The sequence below is a fragment of the Frieseomelitta varia genome, unplaced genomic scaffold (assembly GCF_011392965.1).
Source record: "Frieseomelitta varia isolate USP_RPSP 00005682 unplaced genomic scaffold, Fvar_1.2 scaffold_1017, whole genome shotgun sequence".
Lineage (NCBI taxonomy): Eukaryota > Metazoa > Arthropoda > Insecta > Hymenoptera > Apidae > Frieseomelitta > Frieseomelitta varia.
This window is the reverse complement of record NW_025108659.1, coordinates 49,191-69,751: the sequence shown is the minus strand read 5'-3', so window position 1 is coordinate 69,751 and position 20,561 is coordinate 49,191. Positions and strand designations below refer to the sequence as shown.

At 41.4% G+C, this 20,561-nt stretch overlaps 3 protein-coding genes across 7 annotated transcripts in view; 2 read left to right on the top strand and 1 right to left on the bottom strand.

Moving 5' to 3' along the window:
• Nucleotides 1–4,464, top strand: part of LOC122538488 (neuropeptide CCHamide-2 receptor-like) — a 36,960-nt gene extending 32,496 nt beyond the window's left edge. For 2 of the 3 annotated variants that reach the window (XM_043672624.1, XM_043672632.1), the window contains exons 6-7: nt 876–1,090; nt 1,572–4,464. In XM_043672624.1, the coding sequence (XP_043528559.1) occupies nt 876–1,090; nt 1,572–1,812 (456 nt within the window). In that variant the 3' untranslated portion in view covers nt 1,813–4,464. Of the gene's footprint in view, nt 1–875; nt 1,101–1,571 lie in introns of those variants that run through there. The other variant, XM_043672642.1, reaches the window with a different exon arrangement.
• A 101-nt stretch (nt 4,465–4,565) lies between these two features.
• Nucleotides 4,566–8,271, top strand: LOC122538507. 2 transcript variants are annotated; one of them, XM_043672664.1, is made up of 4 exons: nt 4,566–5,369; nt 5,448–5,501; nt 5,602–5,707; nt 6,422–8,271. In XM_043672664.1, exons 1-4 carry the CDS (start codon nt 5,352–5,354, stop codon nt 6,865–6,867), a joined length of 624 nt encoding a protein of 207 aa, XP_043528599.1. In that variant the 5' UTR covers nt 4,566–5,351; the 3' UTR covers nt 6,868–8,271. The 2 variants fall into 2 exon arrangements, with proteins under 2 accessions (XP_043528599.1, XP_043528589.1); XM_043672654.1 differs by having other exon boundaries at nt 4,566–5,501.
• On the bottom strand, nt 7,976–20,188 carry LOC122538472 (6-phosphofructo-2-kinase/fructose-2,6-bisphosphatase-like). 2 transcript variants are annotated; one of them, XM_043672578.1, is made up of 6 exons: nt 18,936–20,188; nt 13,701–13,862; nt 12,976–13,145; nt 11,615–11,998; nt 10,791–11,060; nt 7,976–10,000 (listed from the first exon to the last, which is right to left on the bottom strand). In XM_043672578.1, the coding sequence occupies exons 1-6, from the start codon at nt 19,153–19,155 to the stop codon at nt 9,572–9,574; spliced, it is 1,635 nt and encodes a 544-aa protein (XP_043528513.1). In that variant the 5' UTR covers nt 19,156–20,188; the 3' UTR covers nt 7,976–9,571. The 2 variants fall into 2 exon arrangements, with proteins under 2 accessions (XP_043528513.1, XP_043528524.1); XM_043672589.1 differs by lacking the exon at nt 18,936–20,188 and adding an exon at nt 14,692–14,832.
• Nucleotides 20,189–20,561: the final 373 nt, after the last annotated feature.

Genomic DNA, 20,561 nt, shown 5'->3' with positions numbered 1-20,561 from the left:
TCGGATGGAATATTGCGTTCATCGCCGCGTTTTGTTTCCGACTGATGGCAAGGAGAATCTGAAACGAAACGCCCCTGGCAATTTCACCCGGCGACCTTCCCTTCCCACTGACTCTATTTATCTGTCCGATAAGAAGGACTTCTGCGATGGAAGTTGAACGCCGAAACTCGAATGGATTTATTCTCAATAATATCTCAAACGTCACGGCGCATTACATAATACAGGTTGCTCGAGCGAAGATGTTGCGCGATTAAAAACCGGAGGTCGCGATCGATTTGACGTTGTACGTGTGAAATCTCAACTTAGAAATGTTTCCGAACGGGCGCGAGGAGGAGAGCGAGTTCGGTTGAAATTTTATGTGTTGCGCGAGAGACGTCACGACATGGAATAAGAAAATAAAGGAAATGAGAAATAGAGGAGAGCGAAAGGGACGAATGAGATGATGAGGAAGGTATAAAAAAGAGAGAAAAATAGGAATGTCAACGATACCTAAAAAACAAATAAGACGAAAGAAGCAACTGAAGAGGAGAAACTAAAATGAGGGACAGAAGTGGAAAAGTTTCAGAAGCAGAAGAAAAAAGGCGCACGAAAGAAACGAAGAAACTTCTACCGCTTCCAGGAAGAAATGTTGTTTAAATGTCTAATCTACATTTAGTCGAGTCGAGGAAAATTTCTCAAACACCTAATGCCGCTGATTCAAGAAAAAAAAAAAAAAAAAAAAAAAAAACGATCGAAAGTTTAATCTACATTCGATTAACCTAGTTTACTTTCTACCGAGAAACATGCATGTATCTAAATTTTAAGTTAATCAGATCAGACACTGCTGGTTAAATACCTCAATTTAACAGGCCTCTCTCGTTCGCTGTGATCAACAGGTCGGAAAGATGGTGATCTCCTTCGTAGTTATCTTCTTCATTTGCTTCCTGCCGTACCACGTGTTCATGCTGTGGTTCCACTTCTCTCCGTCGTCCGAGCAAGACTTCGACGACTTCTGGCACGCCTTCAGGATCGTTGGCTTCTGTTTGAGCTTCGTCAACAGCTGCGTTAATCCAATTGCCCTTTACTTTGTCAGCGGGACATTTCGCAAGAGGCGAGTATAACAGCACGAATCGAATGTCAACAACACTTAACAAGGCCAACCACTATTCGCAAGAAGCAACAACATATACACGTGCTCGCGATCCTTGCGTTTCACTCCTCGCATTTACACGTTTCGTCTTCTCCACATCCTTTTGAATGTTTAATTTCGCCATTACACTGCCCCCCCCCAAAAAAAAAAAAAACTAATTACTCACACGATACATATTCATTCATATATTTTCCTGTTATCCATATCGTAATCGATTAAATAAACAACTATAAAACCGCAAATGGAAACAAACGACTACAGCCGAAAACAAATACGTTCGTCGACGGAAAAAAAATAAAAAAATAAAAAAAAAACGTTTGTTAAATTTTAGAAATGTGAGCGAACAAAATACGCAACGAAACAAAAAAAGCTCGTGATATTTGAATATGAATGTTCGCAATACATGCGCATAGAGATCGATGAAGAGAGATTTTTTTTATAGATTCAACAGATATCTTTGTTGGTGCGTGTCAAGGAGGAGCCGCGGTGTTTGTCGAACAGAGACGATAGAGAGTTCGGACAGGAACGGCAGCCGAGGTGTGAGTTTTTCGCGAAGGCGGCGTTGCGGTGGCCGCGACACCCTCAACGAGACCAGCTTCACCTCCACGATTCGTAGAGACACTCAAGAACTGAACACGACTGCTCTCTACGATCTAACCGACGAGACTGCGAGGCCCACCTGAAAACTTTAGATCGTCAGCCAATTTTGCTTTCCTTTTTTTTTCTTTTTTTTGTTTGAGAACGATCGCGCGACATGGAGACGAACGAAGAAAACTTCAACGATGGAAGCTGTTGAAAATAGAGGACCATTGCAAGTAATAGAAATTAAGCAACACTTCAATGAACTTCTCATTATAATGTGCGATGTTCGCGATGATTTTTTTTAATCGATCAAAGAACAGTCGCGCAGCTTCAGCTTTAGGAATTTAGGTTAAGGATTTTCGACCGATTTCGACGCGAAATAGAGGAAACGATACTTCGATATCCTCGAGTGAACGACGATTCGGTGACGAGAGGAACTGGTTCTTGGAAATAAAAAAAAAAAGTACATGCTTTCGAGGCGTTCAACAGCGATAATTTCCCAGTCGATCAACGAACAGACGTACATATGTACAACTACAGAGACTTAAGTTAAGAATTCTCAACGTCGTTGATATTTTACCAATTTCAACGCAACATAACGAGGCGACACTTTGATCCTCGAACGATGAAAAGAACCGGTTCTCGAAACGAGGAACACGCATTCAATCGCGATAATTTTCTAATCGATCCACGAAGAAACGTATAGTTGTTTCGAGAGTGAGTTTCAAAACTCCCTAAGAAGCTAGCTAATATTTTGATCGCTAGTTCAGTGTCGATGGGAACCGGTTCTTGAAACGGAGCTAATATTTTCATCGCTACGAAGGACACTCTCGACCAATTGCCTCTGAGAGTAACAAGTAACAAACGAACAACGGAATGTTCCCGAGGCAAGCAGTAACTAACATTCCGATCGCTTTGAACAATTATCTTTCGACCGTTTGACTAATCGTCCGCGACGCAGCTACGCTGTTTTCTCGCGGTGCGCGTCGCTAAAAGTAATAAAAGATCGATCGTAATCTAAACTCGAATTTCCAGGCAAAAAGAACCATCTCCGTTCCATCAAACCTTAATTATCCCGTTCTCGATGGCAAGTGGAATTAATTCACCACCAACCTGTCGATATTCTTGGCCAATTGCAATCCTTTCCTCTCCCCACTATGGTGGCCAATTCCTATCTCTTATCGCGATTATCAGTGTTCGTCGATTCTTCAACGAAAGCTACTCTAATGGATCGTATCGCGACCGAGTGCACAACGTAAGAGAGAGAGAGAGAGAGAGAGAGAGAGAGAGAGAGAGAGAGAGAGAGAGAGAGGAGAGAAGCTAGCGTTATTGAATCGCGTGGCAAAATTTAATTAGAGACGGCGAATAAAGGGGATTCTGTGCATTAATTGTGTTCTGTCTGACGACCTTGCCCCCTTCGCTTGTTAATCGGGAATTCCCTGTTTGACGCGCACTCCTGTTAACAGGATTTAGCATCCTCACGTCTATTGGCCGTCGCGTTTCCGTACGTTATAGACGTACCCGTCGTTCAGATAACGTCTGGACGTCTTCTCGATACCCCCTATTATGACTGTAATTAGGCCACGAAGCGACGGAAGCGTTTCCAAGTGAATCGATACGAGTGTGTGTATTAAACAACCTGGAGCTAACCAATTTCTGCTGTGTTCGACAGAAATCTCTCTCTCAATTTACCCTCTTCCTACTCCCTACCCCAATCTTTCTGTGTGGCGAGAATAAAAATTGATTCAAAAGAGACGGGACAGGAGGGTTTTGTTATTTCGGTTCGGTGCAGGCCCGGCAGTGTGCTGGAGTGGCTGGTGAATCTTTCGAGAAGGTCGCTGGTACTTTCTAAAGATTTTTGGGCAAACTTTATTCATCGTGTTTTATTTAAATTCAAAATCTGAGAGGCAGTGATCATTATATTGAGTATTTTTTTTTTTTTTTTTAAATATTGCATTGATGAGCAGAGAAAATGAAATTATAGGTGCGTAACTTTTAAGTTACGCGAAGGTGATAAGTGGAGATCTATTTCACCTAGTTCTGGGTCTCCTAATGGAAAAAAGCCTCGAATTCAAAAGTCTGACAACGTTAAATTAAAACTATTTCCTTCTTGCAAGAAATTCTCAAAATTCTGTTACAAATATTAGCGTAAACTTTTCAGTATACGTATACCTCACTCGATAACATTCTAATTGAAAACTCTCAAGAATTTAAAAATAGAAAGAAAACAAATTAGATAACAAAGGATGATTAAAATTATGACTTTCTCTCGGTCAAACAGCCATTTCAACAAACTGCAGTGTTCTCCAAACAACGAAAACTTTCACGAAGAAAATAAATAAGACGATCGTTTCGAGAGCTCGCGCTTCGCTCAAAAGGAAAGCGGGTGAAGACTGGTTAAAAGCAGGAATCGGAGGAGTCTGAGAAGAATTTTTCCGAACAGGGCGAAATCATGCCGCGATCGATAACAGCGTTTAATTGTCGAAAAAACAAACTTCGAATGGAAGAATTTGTGCGATGGTTCTCTAGCAGCTGGCCTGCCAGTTGGAACTTTATTTGGCAATTCACTCCTTTTCTACGAAATTTCAAACGCCTCCTTTCTGCAATTGAGTGCAAGAGAGATGCGAACGACAGCGAAATGTTTAGTGCCAGTGCCAGCCTCATGAACTTGAAACATTTAGTTTAAGCTGTTACGTCAATAATAAATTTCTCTAGCTTTCACCGGCATGTAAATTTCAAATCAGTAAAAAGCTAAAACAAAAGATTTCAAATATAGGATCCCAATTTCAGTATATAATACCTTATTCCCACAGAGAACAAAAAAAAAAAAAAGAAACTCCCCTCTGCATCCCATTTCAATTTACACAAGAATCGATAAGTAACCGGTCGAGCGAGATTCATCGGAGCCTTATCCCCGCGATCTTTGGTAAAACCAGGAACAAAAACACCATTGCAATAGCCACCGTTCTGGGTTTGTTCGTAACGTATTCGGTGAAAGTTTTCGTGCAAGGGGCGCGTGCCAGCCGTTTCTATCGGACGCAGGGCACGCGTCGAGCAAACAGGGGTTCCCGGCGATACAATGGTCCGCATCTGCAGGGCAGGGGTGACCGAGTGCAAGGGGTTCCGAAGGGAACTGGAGAGGGGGTGAAGCCATGGCAAACCGTCACCCTCGCAACAGTCTCTCCTGCGACAAGCTACTATGCACTAGGTTTTTGGTTAGTCGATGCCCATCGACGCCAGTCAACGGTCTTTCTGCCTTTCGAACGAGCCATTCCCTGGAACGAGGAAACGAATTTTCCCTCTCGGGACGGGGGGGAGGGGAGGAAAGAAGCGAGGAGAAACTGCACGGACAAAGGGGCCATTAGAGCTCGAAAGGGGAAGCATCTCTGATCCGGCGAAGAAGAAAAAAGAAACGGAAGCTTAAGCGAAGGGCACGGGATTTATTTTCGGCTACTCGTTCGTTTCGTGAAGAGAAAGAGAGAGAAAGAAAGAAAGAGAGAGAGAGAGAGAGAGAGAGAGAGAGAGAGAGAGAGCGGGGGTGAGTACGAAGAGAGTGTTGTCGTGTGAAATCGTTCGTGAAAGGTCGCGTGGGTGGATCGATGGTGAGGTTGCTCCACGGTTCGACAGGATTTCAGTAAGAATGAAAAGATACTCGTCGGTAAGTGGTTCGAGAAGCTATGTTTCTCTAGGCTATGCGAGTTTGAGTATTAATTCGAGCTGTGTCGGTGTGAAACAGGCCCCCTGTCTGGCGGATCGGAACAACGATAACAAGAAGGCCAGATCGATGGAGGTAAATTCCGATTACGAGTGAATTATTCTCGCATTTCGAGAGCGTGGCGTGTAAACAGCGGGTATTTAACAGCGTGCGTGCACACGTGGTGTTTATGCAGGAACCGAATGCCAAAGAGTATCTGCAGTTGGCGCTGGCCAGAATCTTGGAGCTGCAACGGGAGATCAAAGACGGAACATACGCCACTGACCATACCAGCGATCTTGGTAACGTTAATTTAGAAACCTATTACACGATCCTTGCAGCGTCTTCTTTGGTTTTCACGGGTGGTGCCGTTTTCTCCTTGCCGTGATCGTTAATTTGCCACGCTTCTCAGAATTTAGAAATTTTCTCAGAGTATCTCGCGTCTATCATTGAGGGCTGCTTCGATATTCCAGTACATAAGTTGCTTGCAAGCTTATTTGTATAATATAAAACGTTATTCGATCTCTGTCTTTTCTTATTTATCGAAGTAACAGTTTTGTTCCTTCAATAATAATTAGTACGAAAGAAATGAGAACGACGTAAGAGTCTAAGTACACAATGGGGTGGGAAAGTTTTCGGTTCTTCGTTATATTCCAGAAACGATGTCTAAAAGGAATTTTAACGAATATTACTAAAATAATTTGAGTAAAGTTTAATTTTAATTAATGGTACTAAAGCAAAAGAAAGTATCGAAGTAAACAAACGTTATTAAACGAATATTAAAATCACCTAAATCGATACCTTCGTTAATTCTCGTTCTTCGTAACTTCCATAGAAAATAATAGTTCTTCCAAACAGTTTCGAGAACCATCAATGTCCCCAACCTCTGGCTGGTAAAATGAAACAAGTCGATCAATATTAATCACTCGAAATTACGTAGCTCTGTTTACCTTCTTACCTTTTCTTGGCTAATTAAACAGAGTTGAAGCAATTAACATACGGAATTTTTCCGCCAGGCGAATCCAGCAGCGAGGAGGACTTGACAAAGGAGGTTCTTCGTAAAGTATTCAAGAATCTTCCCGGGACGCCGGACTCCGCCGAGGCAATACTGAACCGAGCGGCGAAAAACAAACCGAGTAACTCGCAGTTAGAAGCGATCCACGGTAAAAGGATCCAGCTGTTGGGCTACGATACCTGTCGCAGAACTGCCGTCGAGTTCATGAAGAATGTGGCTCGCGAGACGAGGCGAGACGGCAAGTCGTCCGACTCGAATTACTCCGGATTTCGACTGGGTATCTACTCGAGGAACGAGCCGAGGGTGGCGCATCGTAGAACTGGTTTACGGAGAAGTTCTTCGTCATGCGACCAAGAGATTCGGGATAGAATGCTGAGAAGTTTGGACCTGCACTTAGCCAGTAAACAAAGAGATTACACTGCCAAGTTGATGAGATCGGGTACATAAGACGCTTGGAAATAAGGGTGAAAGTATTCCCAGAATATTTCTTTTATCTCTTCATTGTAGGTATCTCTTTTTGATCAAGGTTTTCTATAATCAGGGTTTTTGAGAGCTTATTGAGATCGGACTGCGGATGTTTATGCAAACTTATATCTTTATGGAAATAATTAGAAAACGTAGGTGGAAAATTATTTTACTTATTAACTGTTGTCAGGAGTCTCGTATTTTGAATATAAAGTGCAGTGTATGCATTTTTGCACTTTAAAAGTTCCCGTACATGCATAAAATCCCGCAATCTGTTTATTAACACGTCGACTGCCTCGCGAAGCGGAATATTACGTTACAACGGAAGTGCAATGAATGCGCATTTTTCTATAGTATTATCAAGTCGTACTTTGTTCGTTCCAAAATATTTATAAGTGACCACGGTAATAGTTGATGTGTTAATAAACTGCGGATATTTATGCAAATTTATATTTTCATAAAGAAAATAAAATACTTCTTTGCGTAGCGTGTAGATTTACAAATTTCTCAGTGTGTATAAAAATTCGCGGTCTATTTAGTAATAGTTTTTCATCTAGTCAGGCTAGATTAAGAATAGTACCTGGTTCTTACGAATCATTCTAGTCATTCAGACAAGTCGTCAAATATTAATTTACGAAAATCATGATAGCTGAAGTCACGCTATAAATTATTTTTCTACCATTATACAGTAACTTGCATTCTAAAGTGTATTTATTTATCGAGTGAGTAATAATTAAGTTACGAGACTTGGTGACACGATACTGGAGAACGAGAGTACCATCGACATTTTGTAAAAAACATTTATTCATAATGTACAATTAAAAAGAAAAAAAGAAAAAGAACAAAGGGGTTTGAAAGATATCTACAGTATAACTTAACACCTAAGAAACGCTCTGCAACTTTTCATTTTCTCAATTAGGAAAAGAAAACAAGGACATGAGAGTGTTCGCCAATAGATAGACTAGACAACAGACAAATAATTGTTCGTTCGACTTTTATAAAAAAATTCATTTATACTCTGTCGTGAGTCCCATAGTAAATAGGCTTCGTAAGGCTTATTCATTTTCTTTTTTTTCTTTTTTCTTTTTTCCCTTATCATTCTATTTGCATTCTGCAGTCGCGAATCCCCGAGAATGTCTCAGGGTAGATATATTGCTCGAGGATCTCCGCGTGATGCCTAGTGAAGTTTTAGTTATTATGCATATATATGCGGTTTACGAGATACGATCTAATCCTAATTGAAACGCAGCAGTACATTGACAAAAGAACGCGCTTCTCGTATAGCAATGTCAGTCCTTTCTATCCTTGTAATCGTCTCCACCATTTCTCGCGTTTTTCATCATAGAGAGAAAATACTTTGTGCGAATACCGCTTGAATATTTCCTTTAAAAAAAGAAAGAACAAAAAAACAACGTGGCGTTGTATCATCGTCGATTCTGTATATAAAGATGCACAGATCAATTTCTTTTTTTCACGCTCTACAAATATAATGTTTGTCACTCTCTTGTTAACAATGATACTAGATCAGTTTGATCAACGCTACGCTATTCTATGTCTCGATTACAGCGACAAAGGTCCTAGTATCGTTGAAATTTCGAAGCATAAAGTCGTTGCTCTAGGAACTGAGGAAACGAAAGATACGTAAGTCTAAGATTCTATCATATAACAATAATTGTCCTTGGTGTGTATTCGTTGCTCCAAATGTATGGAAATAAAAAAATATTAATACGAGAGAGACATGCTTCGCAAACCTACGATTCAAAATCTGTCTGTCTTCTCGCCAATAATATTTCACAATTAAAATATTCGTCGTATGATCTACCGTTTACGTGTATATTATAAACTAATACAACATCTATAGCCTGATCTACAATTACTAAAACTAAACTGCTTAAATCGTAACGTATAGAGGGCTCCAGCAGTAGGATACAGAATTGCTGCCAATGCAATTGGAACAGAATCGACGAAGGAAAGAACCTGTGACGGTCGGAGAACTTTTTCGTAAAAGCGACGGAACTCGACGATAAACCGATCGAACGACCAAAGTTTCAAACGCAATTTCAAGGAAATTACTGAAATAAATTTCAAGCCTCGGCCTTCATGCGATTTACATATTTATCAATCATATTTTATCTATCAAAAAGTAGTACCTCTTGTAACAAACTCGCGATCAAAACGCAAGTATTCGATTGTCCCGAATGTGTTTCGCCGATAAAATCGAAATTGATAATTTCTCCCAGGAATATTTCAAAAACACAAGTACAATCAGTATCTTACAATTTGTAAAGACTTGTAGTTACCTCTTGTCCATCTTGTAATATCTTTTCTAACATGCCAATATTTTCGAACACCTCCGCATACTTGCGTCCGATCGAGAGTTTCTTGCTCCTCGTCGATATCAACGTCCACCGACTTCCCGTCTCATCGAATCTGTTGCGCTTAAAACTAATCTTAAAAGCGATCTACATTCATGTATACGTACTAAAAAATATCTTTTCTATCAATTTCGTTCGCATGGTATTACCAACATTCTCATCAATCACCTCCCCCTCCCGCCCTTTCCCCTCATCCTTCCCAAATTCAAAAGTAGAAAGATCCCAAGAAGACGTCATCGTTGAAATCGCCAGCTATTGCAACCGAACAGAGATCGAAGCTTGGACGTGATCGTAGATCGTCGAGCGGTTCCTCAGTGTTGTTGCACGAGTGTCGGTCCGCTGCCAGGATTTCTCCATGGGTCCGGTATGTCGAAGTGCGGCGGCACGGTGATCAGTGCATCGTCGGCGGTTCTGTCCGCGCTGCAATTCGTCGGCTTCACGCGCGTCGTGTTCACGCACTCGATCGGCAACTTGAAGAAGTCAACCTTGTAATTGTAGCCGTGGCTGCTCACTCGGATGATGGTGTGCAGCGGCACCTCCATGTACGGCAGCTCCTCTGGCTTCTTGTCGGTGAAGAAGCCAATGATGCAGCGAAGAACAGCTTGATGCGATACCACCAGAATGTTATTGGATCTCTGCAGTTCGGCTATCACCGGTTCCACGCGTTGCATCGCGTCGATGTAGCTCTCGCCCCACGGGTAACGATAACGTAGCTTGTCCTGATCGCGCCAAGCGAATTCCTGGGAAGAAGAATTCGTGAGTGAATCGCTTTGATATATTCGGGTATAGCGGGCCAAATTTTGAGTGAATTAAATGAATGGAAGTGAATAAAGTGGGATGTGATGTCATATAAGTTACAATTATGTAGATACTTTGTTTATTCGAATGAAATTTTTGAACGAATTCGCTTATTGTACAATTGTAGTGATAAGAATGAATGAGCTCCAATTCGTATTCTTCTAATTATCGACGTTGATCGATACGGTTTCGCGATGTAAATTTTTAATTAGCATTTTGATCGGCACGAATTTCGTATCGTGAAGGGATAAATGAATTAAGGCTGGCAGAAGGTAAACAGTTCTGTGACTCGTAAACTCTTTGTTTATATGAATGCAGATTATATAATAGATCACGCAGATTTAGATCATTCAATAACTTCATTCGCGTTTTCAATTATTGAGATACAGATCGCGTTGATATCACTTGCAAATGGATTAGATATGAATTCTTATATTTTCCTCAAATTTTCCAAAACAAAACAATAAATCTGAAGCTTGACCTACTTACAATTAGTTCTCCAGATCGATACTTTAAAGAGATAACATCCTTTTCAACTTAATACCCAAGTAAATTACAAGTACTTGCAATAATCAGTTCTCTAGACCGATCCAAAGAAACTAACACTCCAGAGAGATAACAATCCCTTTCCGCGTAATGCTCAATCGAACTAAACTGGCTGTCTGATAAACTTACTTAACAACATTCGAAACGGAAACGGCAAGGAGATGGACGTTTCTGATCTCGAATTACCTGCGGATAATGCTCCTGCATCTCTTCGTACGAGAGACCCTCGCAGATGCCAGCGTAAAGCTCGTTGAGTGCTGCCACGTGTTCCTGAGGCGCCTCAACGCCACGTGCAGTGGCGATAGTCCTTCGGAGACGGCTAGTCAACACGCGCAAGTCAGGAATACGCATAGCGTTGAACTTAGTGGCCAATGCCTGTGCGTATCTCTCGCCGCGTGCACTTAGAACCGCGTCACCGCCGACTTTACCCAACACGTTGTACTCGCTTTCACCGTGCTGTAACACAATAGAAGCTCAATTTTCCAGTCACTTCTCAAATATAACACTTATTTTCACGAGCGGATAAATATAAAATATAAAATTTAAATCTGTAAATATTTAAATGGAATTGTTGTTGCAATTTTTCAATTTCTAAAACCAACTAATTTGATTCGATTGCCATTATTGGTCCGGTGACATTCACTTGAGAGTAAAAATATCAATTTCTCGGGATAAGATCTCAATTTGACAAAGATCGTCTAATTCGATCGAAGAATGAGTCACATTTTCGATAAGATAACCAGTTTCTCGAAAGGCGAGCTCATGTTTTCAACGCGCGTTGTATCAAAACAATTCGAGATGAAGATGCTTCATGCTTAGATACGTTAATTGATGCAATAATTACCAACGAGTCACGACCTGGCTCAACTCAGTGACGCACGTTGCCATTTGAAAACATTTGCTCTCGATATTATTATCCGTTGAAAAATATTAAGAGACTCGAAGCGTTGAAACTAGACTAGGGTGGTTGAGTAACCAACCGACTGTATTATATTTAATCGATTACCAACCCGAGAGAAGTAAAGAGTGTGCGGCTTGATCGTGACGCTTCCAAGATATCCAAGAACGCTCGTCTCCACGTGGCCTGACACTTTACGAGCCTCGATGTCCATGCTCGCCGTGTCTACGCGGATACGCGGATAAGTCTTCTCGTCCATCGGCTCGTAGGATTCCGCGTAATGAGCTATCTTCAGCTGCAGATCTTCCTCGGCTCTTACCGGATTCATGCCAGTGTAATCGGCGCTGTAGCGCAATATCTCCTTGTAATTTCGCTCCAGCACGACCGGATCGTCGCAGACGCACTCGATGAAAAGGACGCGATAACCGAGCTGCCCGGAAAAATAGTCGAAGACCTCGGCGCGCTGCGCTCGTGTCACCAGCGTGGCGTCCAGGATCTTCAAACAGGAAAACTCTTAAAACTAGTTGCAGCGGCTCGCAAGTGCAAGTTTCGATCTATCTCTTTCCACATTTCCGCGTTTCGTTCGAATAGGCATTTATTTTCAATCTCGTTTCTCTTTGTTCTTTTTCTTTTTTTTTTTCTACATTTAGACTAAATCGCTTTTTGACATAAACTCGTGACCAAACAACATTTGCTTTTGAAATATACAACGAGTTTATTTTGATTTCATGATCCGGATGTTACTTGGTGAATATTTTATAATGTGGTATATACTTGGAAAGAGAGAGAGAGAGAGAGAGTCTTTTAAAAATAAATAATTTTAAATTCGCGGAGTTTTGACAGAATATCAACGACAGCCGAATTAACATTTTTGGAAATAATCAAGAGGAGTTTCGAATTAATTCCAGAATGTGAAATTTGTTTTAAAGATCCGGCCTTCGCTAACACAGAACGAAGTTATTCGAGTATTCTCGACTATTTCTGACGCATATACCATCTACAGAGTAATGAACTGACGTGAACCATTGCGGTTTCCATCGTGGAACCTTAGTGCACGTTGTTGAAAATATTGACCAAGCAAAACTTGCACGACGAGGTTCGATTCGGCTCGGAGAAAGGCAGACTGGCTTGACTGGCCTCCGTTTTATCGCGCAGTTAGCGTGATCTATGTATAAATACGACTACTGCCCCTTCTAATCCATTTTTACTGACGTGAATACATTTTGAGAACAAAAAAAAAAAAAAAAAAGCACGTGTTCTTTTTTTCTCCTCTCTTTCGATCATTTTCAATCAATGTCTGTTCTCGTTCATCGAGTCGAGTTTTTCTTAATTCTTGTTGATCGTTCTCGATCAAAGGGACTCGCGCCTGCTCTCGTTTCGATGCTGGATTCATCTCCAGATCGAGGGCGATTTCGCGCTTTCGCCATCTAATTTCGTCTTTCGTTTCGTGTCTAATTTGCCGGTGATGCTTACAGCTACGGAATTCCCGGCTGCAAGCCACGCAGCGCAGTCGTGCATCGCGTCTCGTTGGGCCAGTGCTCTCAAAGTTGCGTTCGCCGTGTGATCTGGGCGAAACAGCTCGTGCGACACCGCCTCTCCGTACGGTTCCAGCCTTTTCCTTCGGTAGTCGCTGACCCTCATTACTGAAAGAAAATATCGTATTCGAAACGTTCCTCAGAAATAGTTGCAGAGAATAATTACGATAGTTTAATTACTAGCTTGTAACAACGGCGGAAGCACGTATTTCTGTCTGAGGGTCTGAGAAAGTCTAAGAAAGACTTAAGCAACCAGAATATTCTGATCGATCGTACGCGTAGGGACGTATTTAGGGACGACTTTCTATGTATAGAAAGGGTGTAGGCTGCAAAAGTCCAGAAAAAGATCAGCAAGAACATGCATCGTCGCATCGCATATTACGACATAGGACTTGAAAAAGAAAAACATTAACGTCATAAATATTGATTTGCGTAAGAAGCCTATCAAGCGTAATGTGTAAGGAGTAGTAATGAAAAAAAAAAAAAAAAAAAAAAAAAAAAACAAGGACTTAATGGTCAGAGTCGTAAATTGCACGCGTAATTCGACCATGAGGTGGCAAATTAAAAAATCACAAAGGAGAGAAACAGAGATAATTGCAAAATGCGATTTAACGAGCAAGTTTCTTTTGCAATCGACAATTAAACAAAGCATGCATTCCCCACCTTTGGTGGAATCTCCATTCCAGTTGAGCCTGCGCGAAAGGCACTGAGCCACTTGGCTTTTTCCACGACCTGGTAGGCCGCACATCGCGATCACAACCCCCGCGAACTTCCGGGGTGACTTGCTTATCCCCGGCGTCCTCACTGCGATTTTATCCTTGGGTTCTGGAAACGACGAGAAAACACGGTGAATCATTGTGAAAATCAATCGTATTTTCGTCGGTGGTCACATCTGTCTACGCGTGGTAATTAATGATCGAACAGAGAACGCTTTGTGCAAGAAAAAGCCACCGAGAGCCAACGCACACGATCTCGCTCGAAAATTTGGAGCACTCTTCAATTTGTTCCGAGAACGAAGAATATTGTGATTGCAACTTGGATCACACGAAATATAATTAATTAAAAAACGTTATTAGAAGTGATCCAGGTTGTTTCGAAATCTCGAAAAATCTCTGCTGTAAATTCCCGAGCGTGTGTACCGCGACAATGTTTTACAATGACACGCGATTAAAATAGACGAGGAACTTTTTCGCAAAGCGTTTCATTGTCCGCATCGGGCAATTTGTTATATATAATGATCAACTTTAGAAGACGCACCGCTGGCAATGACGACAGACGCAGGCACGGTGCCAAGCAATTATAGCTGGTAAACCAGCCGTCGTTCGAATGATCATTAGCGACGTGAACGCGTGTGATGTATATACATCGAACATAGAGCGATTGTATTACGATACGAAAAGAAGCAAACGGAAAAATTAATTTCACAAAGCCGTGCTTTCTCTCTGCCACGGCGTGAAATAAATTGTTTCGGATGTTTCGTCTTTTTCGTCGAATGAAATATTCAAACTTCCGCGAAACCTCGTAAACATAATGAATTCGACGCATCACGAGATCGAATGACGTGCGCCATTCGAATTGAACGAACAGCATCAGATATCTCTTTCACTCGTGTATACTATTGATCGACGGAAGAATGGGCGAAAATAATCCTTACCGATCACACACATGTTTCCTAGAGTGTATAGTTAACGACACGGTTCAACCCTCGATCAATCGATAATAACGTTTCAATGGTACAATCGAGACTAACTCGCAAGCGTGCGAATTTCGATCGGGTACTGATGCCTTCCCGTTGCGCTCCAACCAAGTGCATTACCGAACTTTATATTTAGACCTCTCTTCCCTTTTGCACGAGAGCTTTTGGCTACGTTTTTGCAGCTGCTGCTTCCTTCGCGGTATTAACCTCGCGCGAAACAGGCTCGTTTCTCTTCTGAACCGTGTCCGAGTAATTTCTACGCTGCGAGCTGTTCATGCAGATTTATGTATGTTTGCGAATTATGAAGGTAATAAATATTAAACGTTTGCGCGTTGCTTTTGTATTTCTGCGTTCGCTGGAAAACTCAAAGTGAAATTTAAAAGTGAAATTAATTCCGTTTCGCAAAACGCACGTTGCGTCGAATAAAAGCGGCGTAGTACTTTTCAAATTTATCACAGAGCGCACCGATTTCCAAACTACTAATTTACGAACTTTCCAAACTGCCTCATATCTCAATAGATTTTATCTTGAAATTTCCAAGAAGTGTTCGAACATACGCGATATCCGGTTGCTAACGTTACTCAAAATTTCGTAGAGTGAGACTGAAAGTTACGAAATACGATTTATCGATCCAGGGCAAGTCACAGCTTCACAATCGGATTAAAGTTCAATTACGAAAATAAGTACGAAGATCTCGGCGAAAAGTTATAATTAACTCGTTGTTTACAATATCACAAAAAAATTATCTAAGTTCACGAAAATATATGGCAGAGTGTAAATCGCGAGTAATTCGGAAAGTGATAAAGATCGCTCCAGTCGCGAGTCAATTGACGAAACTCGATGGATTTTTTACCATAAGCGAAAGCACGTACGCCACTAATTTCGTCATACGTGATATCTAACTTGCTTTTCATTTGCGTATCTGTTTTTGCCAAGCCAGCCTGTGTCAGTAAAATTAATTACGAATTAGACCCTTTGATCCGTGGATCAAAGAGCTCCGATGCACGCTCCATGTTAGATTGCAAAAGTCCATTTATACAATCTTGTACTTTGGAAAACAAGACGCAGTGGGGACGGAAGTTCTTGCGACACCAATAATCGGATGACATAACGATGCCACGTACATTGTTTTTAAAGTTCGAAGTGCAGCCTCGAGTATCACATTTGTGAGATACCGGTGCATACGATACGCGATCGATACCGACGATATTGTGTATCGAAGATCACCATGAGAAAAGGAAAAAAAGTAGTAGTTTAATAGTTGGTGCGTTGACCGAGGACGTGTCATCACTGAATTCATTATTATTCAAGCGTTGAATTGTCAAGACGCACGTGCTGTCGCCGCGTTACTCCTACATACACCGACGTATTGCGTGAATGCTAAACGGAAAAATTATTCTATGGAATACCGTGTCAATAATCTTTACTCACGTATGGCAACGAGACGTGTTTCCGACAGGAAATGCCGATTAATTATGAAAGTGGGTTTCCTGTTCTCGTATGGTCGTCACGCTCTCGTGTGAGAAAATTTACCACTATCATTTCCATGCACTTTCGCAGGCAGGATAAGAACAAGGTCAGTGGCGGAAAATCGATAATCCTGCTGAAGGAAACCGCTTTCGTTGCGTCAGAACCATCCACCCACGTATTGTAATTCCTTCGAATGTATTTTTCAGAGAAATATTGAAATATTGAAATCGAAGTTTGGAAATATTTCCAGCTGTCGCAGTTTCTTTGAATTTTGCTCCTTGTTAGGCAAAAATTCGAGAAATCGAGGCTTGGAAAAATTCGATGAAACGTATCGTATTTCTTCGAATGTTCAAGATTCCGCCAGAAAAGGATTGAAATTGAAGCTTGGAAACGTTCATAGTCAAATTCGGCAAAACACGATAGTGTGAAATACGTCATATTTTTCCAATATTTCGCCAGTTTGAAAAAGTTGAAATTGAAGTTTGGAAAAATTCAATAAAACATATCCCATATCTCTAAATACTTTTTCAGGAAAGCACTTTATCAAAGTTGAAATTGAAGCTTGGGGAAAATCCTTGAATCGGCACTATTAGTGCTCAATGTGAAATGATATAATCCTCTAAATCCCTTGTCGGAGTTTTACGAGAAGAATTCAAACTCGAAGCTTTGAAAATCCCAAGCCACTCGAGTTCGATAAAGCGAGATATCCGTAGAACCTCGTACGCGATAGTTTAAATTGCGCGAGATATATGTAAAAAAAAAAAAAAAAGAGGTCGATCATCGATAAGGAATTGGAACAAACTGTGTCTCAAGATAAGGAGCATTTACGTCAATTGAATGTTAAACGCCTTTAAGGTGCACAGCTCTCCCGCGCAGCTGACATCATCTACCATTCTATCGCTGTTTGTTTTTATACGTAGTGCGTATCTACAAGGACAGTGTAAACAATTGGCATATGCTGACAATAATGCACGTATAACGACTACATGCACGACTGTGCACGATGGTAATGATTCAGAGAGACAGTGAGGTACAAGGGGCACAGATTACTCGATCACGAAGGTGGGTTTTTAGGCTTATTAGCATGCAGCGTGCATCATGTGCACATTCTCAAGCTATAATAATATTCCCTCGCTCGGTGAAATATCCTTGAAGAAATTTTTCTTTCCTTTTTCCCCCTTGAATTTAAATTTCACCTTTCACGATTTGAACGGTAAACGTTGCAACGTGTAACGAACTCTTACTTGATTTAACCGCGATGTTGACAGACATCATTATCTCGAAATAATTTCACGTTTGAGTTAGATTAGATTACGAGATTAAAATGAAAATACGTACGCGAAGCTTCGTATTTGAAGTGGTGCTAATTCTCCACTCGTGAATATCAGGCACGTGTATTGAAAAAATTCAGGGTATCGGAAGATTTGCCTTTATCCCGACGAGAATGTGGCCGCGATTATTTCGCGCCAAACGACAATAATGATATTTTTTTGACCTTCGGCTGAATAAGCCGTATTCATTCGTGAATTACTGCCGAGATACTAGAGGTCACGTTTAGAGGAAAAACGAAGTCTACTTTTCAGTTTCTTCATCAATTATCTTACGATATATTTAATTTTAACTTCGAATTAAAAAAAAAAAATACATAAAACTTCAACTGATATAGACCTGATAAGCATTTAAATAAGCCAATTAAAACTTAAACTCTGCTCGCAATTTGATTAAATATTTGTCAGATTGGTCATTAGAAATAATGACTTACTTGGTTCACAACTCAGGAAAAATATCATAAATCAATAGATTAAAACATTATTTTCCTTTTAGAAAATCAATAGATTGCTAGAATGACATAACCGATGCCGATAATCATTGTTATTATCATGATTCTTTCGTCATTGCTGGCCTTCGTAATTATTTTTACGAGCGTATTCCATTAATGCGGGATTTTTTGTTGTTCGAAGAAACAATCAGGATTGACTTCAGAAGGCAGAGAAACGCCTCTCTGAAAACAGCGCGGCGATTGGTACGACAAGACCGATGATAAATAGGAATAGACAAGATATTATTTATCAAAATGCACACTAATGCCTAAGGAGACCACGGTTATTAGAACTCGTAAAATTACTTCGTTCCTGGTAAATGATCACATGGAATAACCTGACGCCGTGTCTTTTTTCCTTTATTTTTTTTTTTTTTTTCTTGTCTGCCACATGTTGAGCTTTTTCATTCGTCGCGTTTCCGAGCAGACACGGATGTCTATTTGTATCGCGTCTTATTTATATCCGGGGCACCTACGATTTTCGTACAGAGCTGAGATTCGTGAAACCGTGTCCTGATTCCCGTGTGTATTTCGACGTTACAGCCAAAATCGACGAAGAACGCGTATCAACGAGAAAGAGAAACGACAACAACGAGAAAGCATATAGTTTTCTCCGGTATTCTTGGCTAGCATTTCCTCGATTCGTTCGCATACTGCACTTCTGTGCAACTTTTTACAACGATTGCGTTACGTAATGCGCGGTAACCTGATGCTTTCGTTTCTTAATAGATAAGAAAGAAACAACAAACGATCTCGTCGCGAATATTTCGCAACCTGATTATTCATTGATATGCTATTCAATAACAATCGTCGCCTGTCGCGAGCCTGCCGAGCATGATGTGACCGTACGAGTAAACAATGTTAATTAGGTACGAAACTGGTATTGTTATTGTCCCATTTAAATGGGCTTTACCTTGACGTTGTTCCTCGGCACTCGGAGCCATGGTGTCAGCGCTCAACGAGCTTTTTTTCTGTCTATTCGACGTGTTGGTCGCGTTAGCCGCCTGTGCTACGATCGGTTTGTCGGTTTCTTCTTCGAGGATGCCGGTTTGCAGCGCGAGTTTCCTCACGGCCAGACAGTGATCTAGTATCGGTGTCGCCAGAAGATCGAAACAGGCGATCACCCAGGGCATAACCCGACAAGGGAAACTGCTCGAGAATTTGGCTCGTTGGTTTCCTTCGCGTGGAAAACACAGGCCAGTCGGATGGATCGGTTTCGGGGATTAATAATGGAACAGGAAGAGAATGAAAAGAGACGCTGGCAGACGCTTCTCCTTGATTTATCCAGCAAACAAGAGCCCTCTATTTGTACGGAATACTCGAAAGCAGCAGTGGTCTATTGCTAGTCTTCCTTTTGCCCCTTGCGTCGTTCAATCTTCGGCTAAAGTTCTTCCGAAAAATGATCGCTGCTTGTGTGCCGTATTATGGACAACAGGTCCTCCCTCATTCCAATTTGCTTGATCCTCACCTCCGGAGCCAGTTTGCGTGCTTCTTTGTCTATGCTCGAAGAAAAGCCCAGTTCTCCAATTCTTTTCTCTTTTCTCGTTAACTCTTCTTCTACTATTCTGATTGATTCACCGTTTATTTCTTCGATCTTCACCGATCTCTCTGATCTATCTACCACGTTACTGTAATTTATACCTGTGTTACGAGTGTGTCGTTACGGACTGTTGCTCGGCTGTGCGCACGCGCTGCCACAAGTATTTGCTAGTAGTTTACATAGTCACGGTGCTGCCCCACCGTCCTCTTGCACGCCGGTGTTCCCTTTTCGTCTCCTCTTCCACTCCGCCTTAGTTATATTTATATCCAAGCTATACTTCACCCTTTCGTGCCTTTTCTCTCCCTTTTCCGCCCACGTCAACGTGGTTTCACTCGAACACTCGGCTCGGAATCGCCTCTGCAGAGTATTCAGTTCTCATTCAACCGGTTTGCAAGATTAATTTTATCCGCCAAAGACCTTCGGTAATACGACTGCGGATTCTCTACCGATGTTGCCTGACGATCGAGCTTCGTGTTTACTTCGATGTTCAGTGCACCGTAGTTGGAAATCCAGCTGGTGTTTCGCAACAGTGAATGCACGGGACCGTGAACTGAAGCAAAGTGAAAACGAAGAGGATAACTCGTGGTTGCTAAGAACGTCTACGTACAAGCCGAGGAGGTTCCAGAGACTGATGCTCCTTCATTTGCTGCAGCTTTTAGCAACATCGACCCGGACCTGGTAGGCGCCCTCTGTTGAAACTGGCCAATCAACGTTTCGCTGACCCCTCCATCTCGGTAAAGCAATCATGTTGGAAACGCGTCGAATGTATTTACGTTTACAGACAAAACGTTTGATGTTTATTGGACCACGGGGCACTTAAACACAGTGTGATTTTTTGTGTAATTCTTTTTTTTTGTTTTTTTCACAAATCTATGTGGAGCATTGACGATTGCTCTGAAGATATCGTAGGAAGTATCGATTCGATGTCTCGACTAGAACTTCCATGGACGCCAGCTTCGTTCTACCGAATTTGAATGCTCGCTATAGCTTTTCTTAGGT

Coding starts and splice junctions, on each gene's coding strand:
- LOC122538507 (XM_043672654.1), top strand. CDS start 5,352: ATGAAAAGATACTCGTCGGTAAGTGGTTCGAGAAGCTATGTTTCTCTA. Junction 5,502..5,601: donor AGAAGGCCAGATCGATGGAG/GTAAATTCCGAT, acceptor GTGTTTATGCAG/GAACCGAATGCCAAAGAGTA. Junction 5,708..6,421: donor TGACCATACCAGCGATCTTG/GTAACGTTAATT, acceptor TTTTTCCGCCAG/GCGAATCCAGCAGCGAGGAG.
- LOC122538472 (XM_043672578.1), bottom strand. CDS start 19,155: ATGCCCTGGGTGATCGCCTGTTTCGATCTTCTGGCGACACCGATACTA. Junction 13,863..18,935: donor TGCCGAGGAACAACGTCAAG/GTAAAGCCCATT, acceptor CGTCGTTTCCAG/AACCCAAGGATAAAATCGCA. Junction 11,061..11,614: donor ACACTCTTTACTTCTCTCGG/GTTGGTAATCGA, acceptor ATTGTGTTACAG/CACGGTGAAAGCGAGTACAA.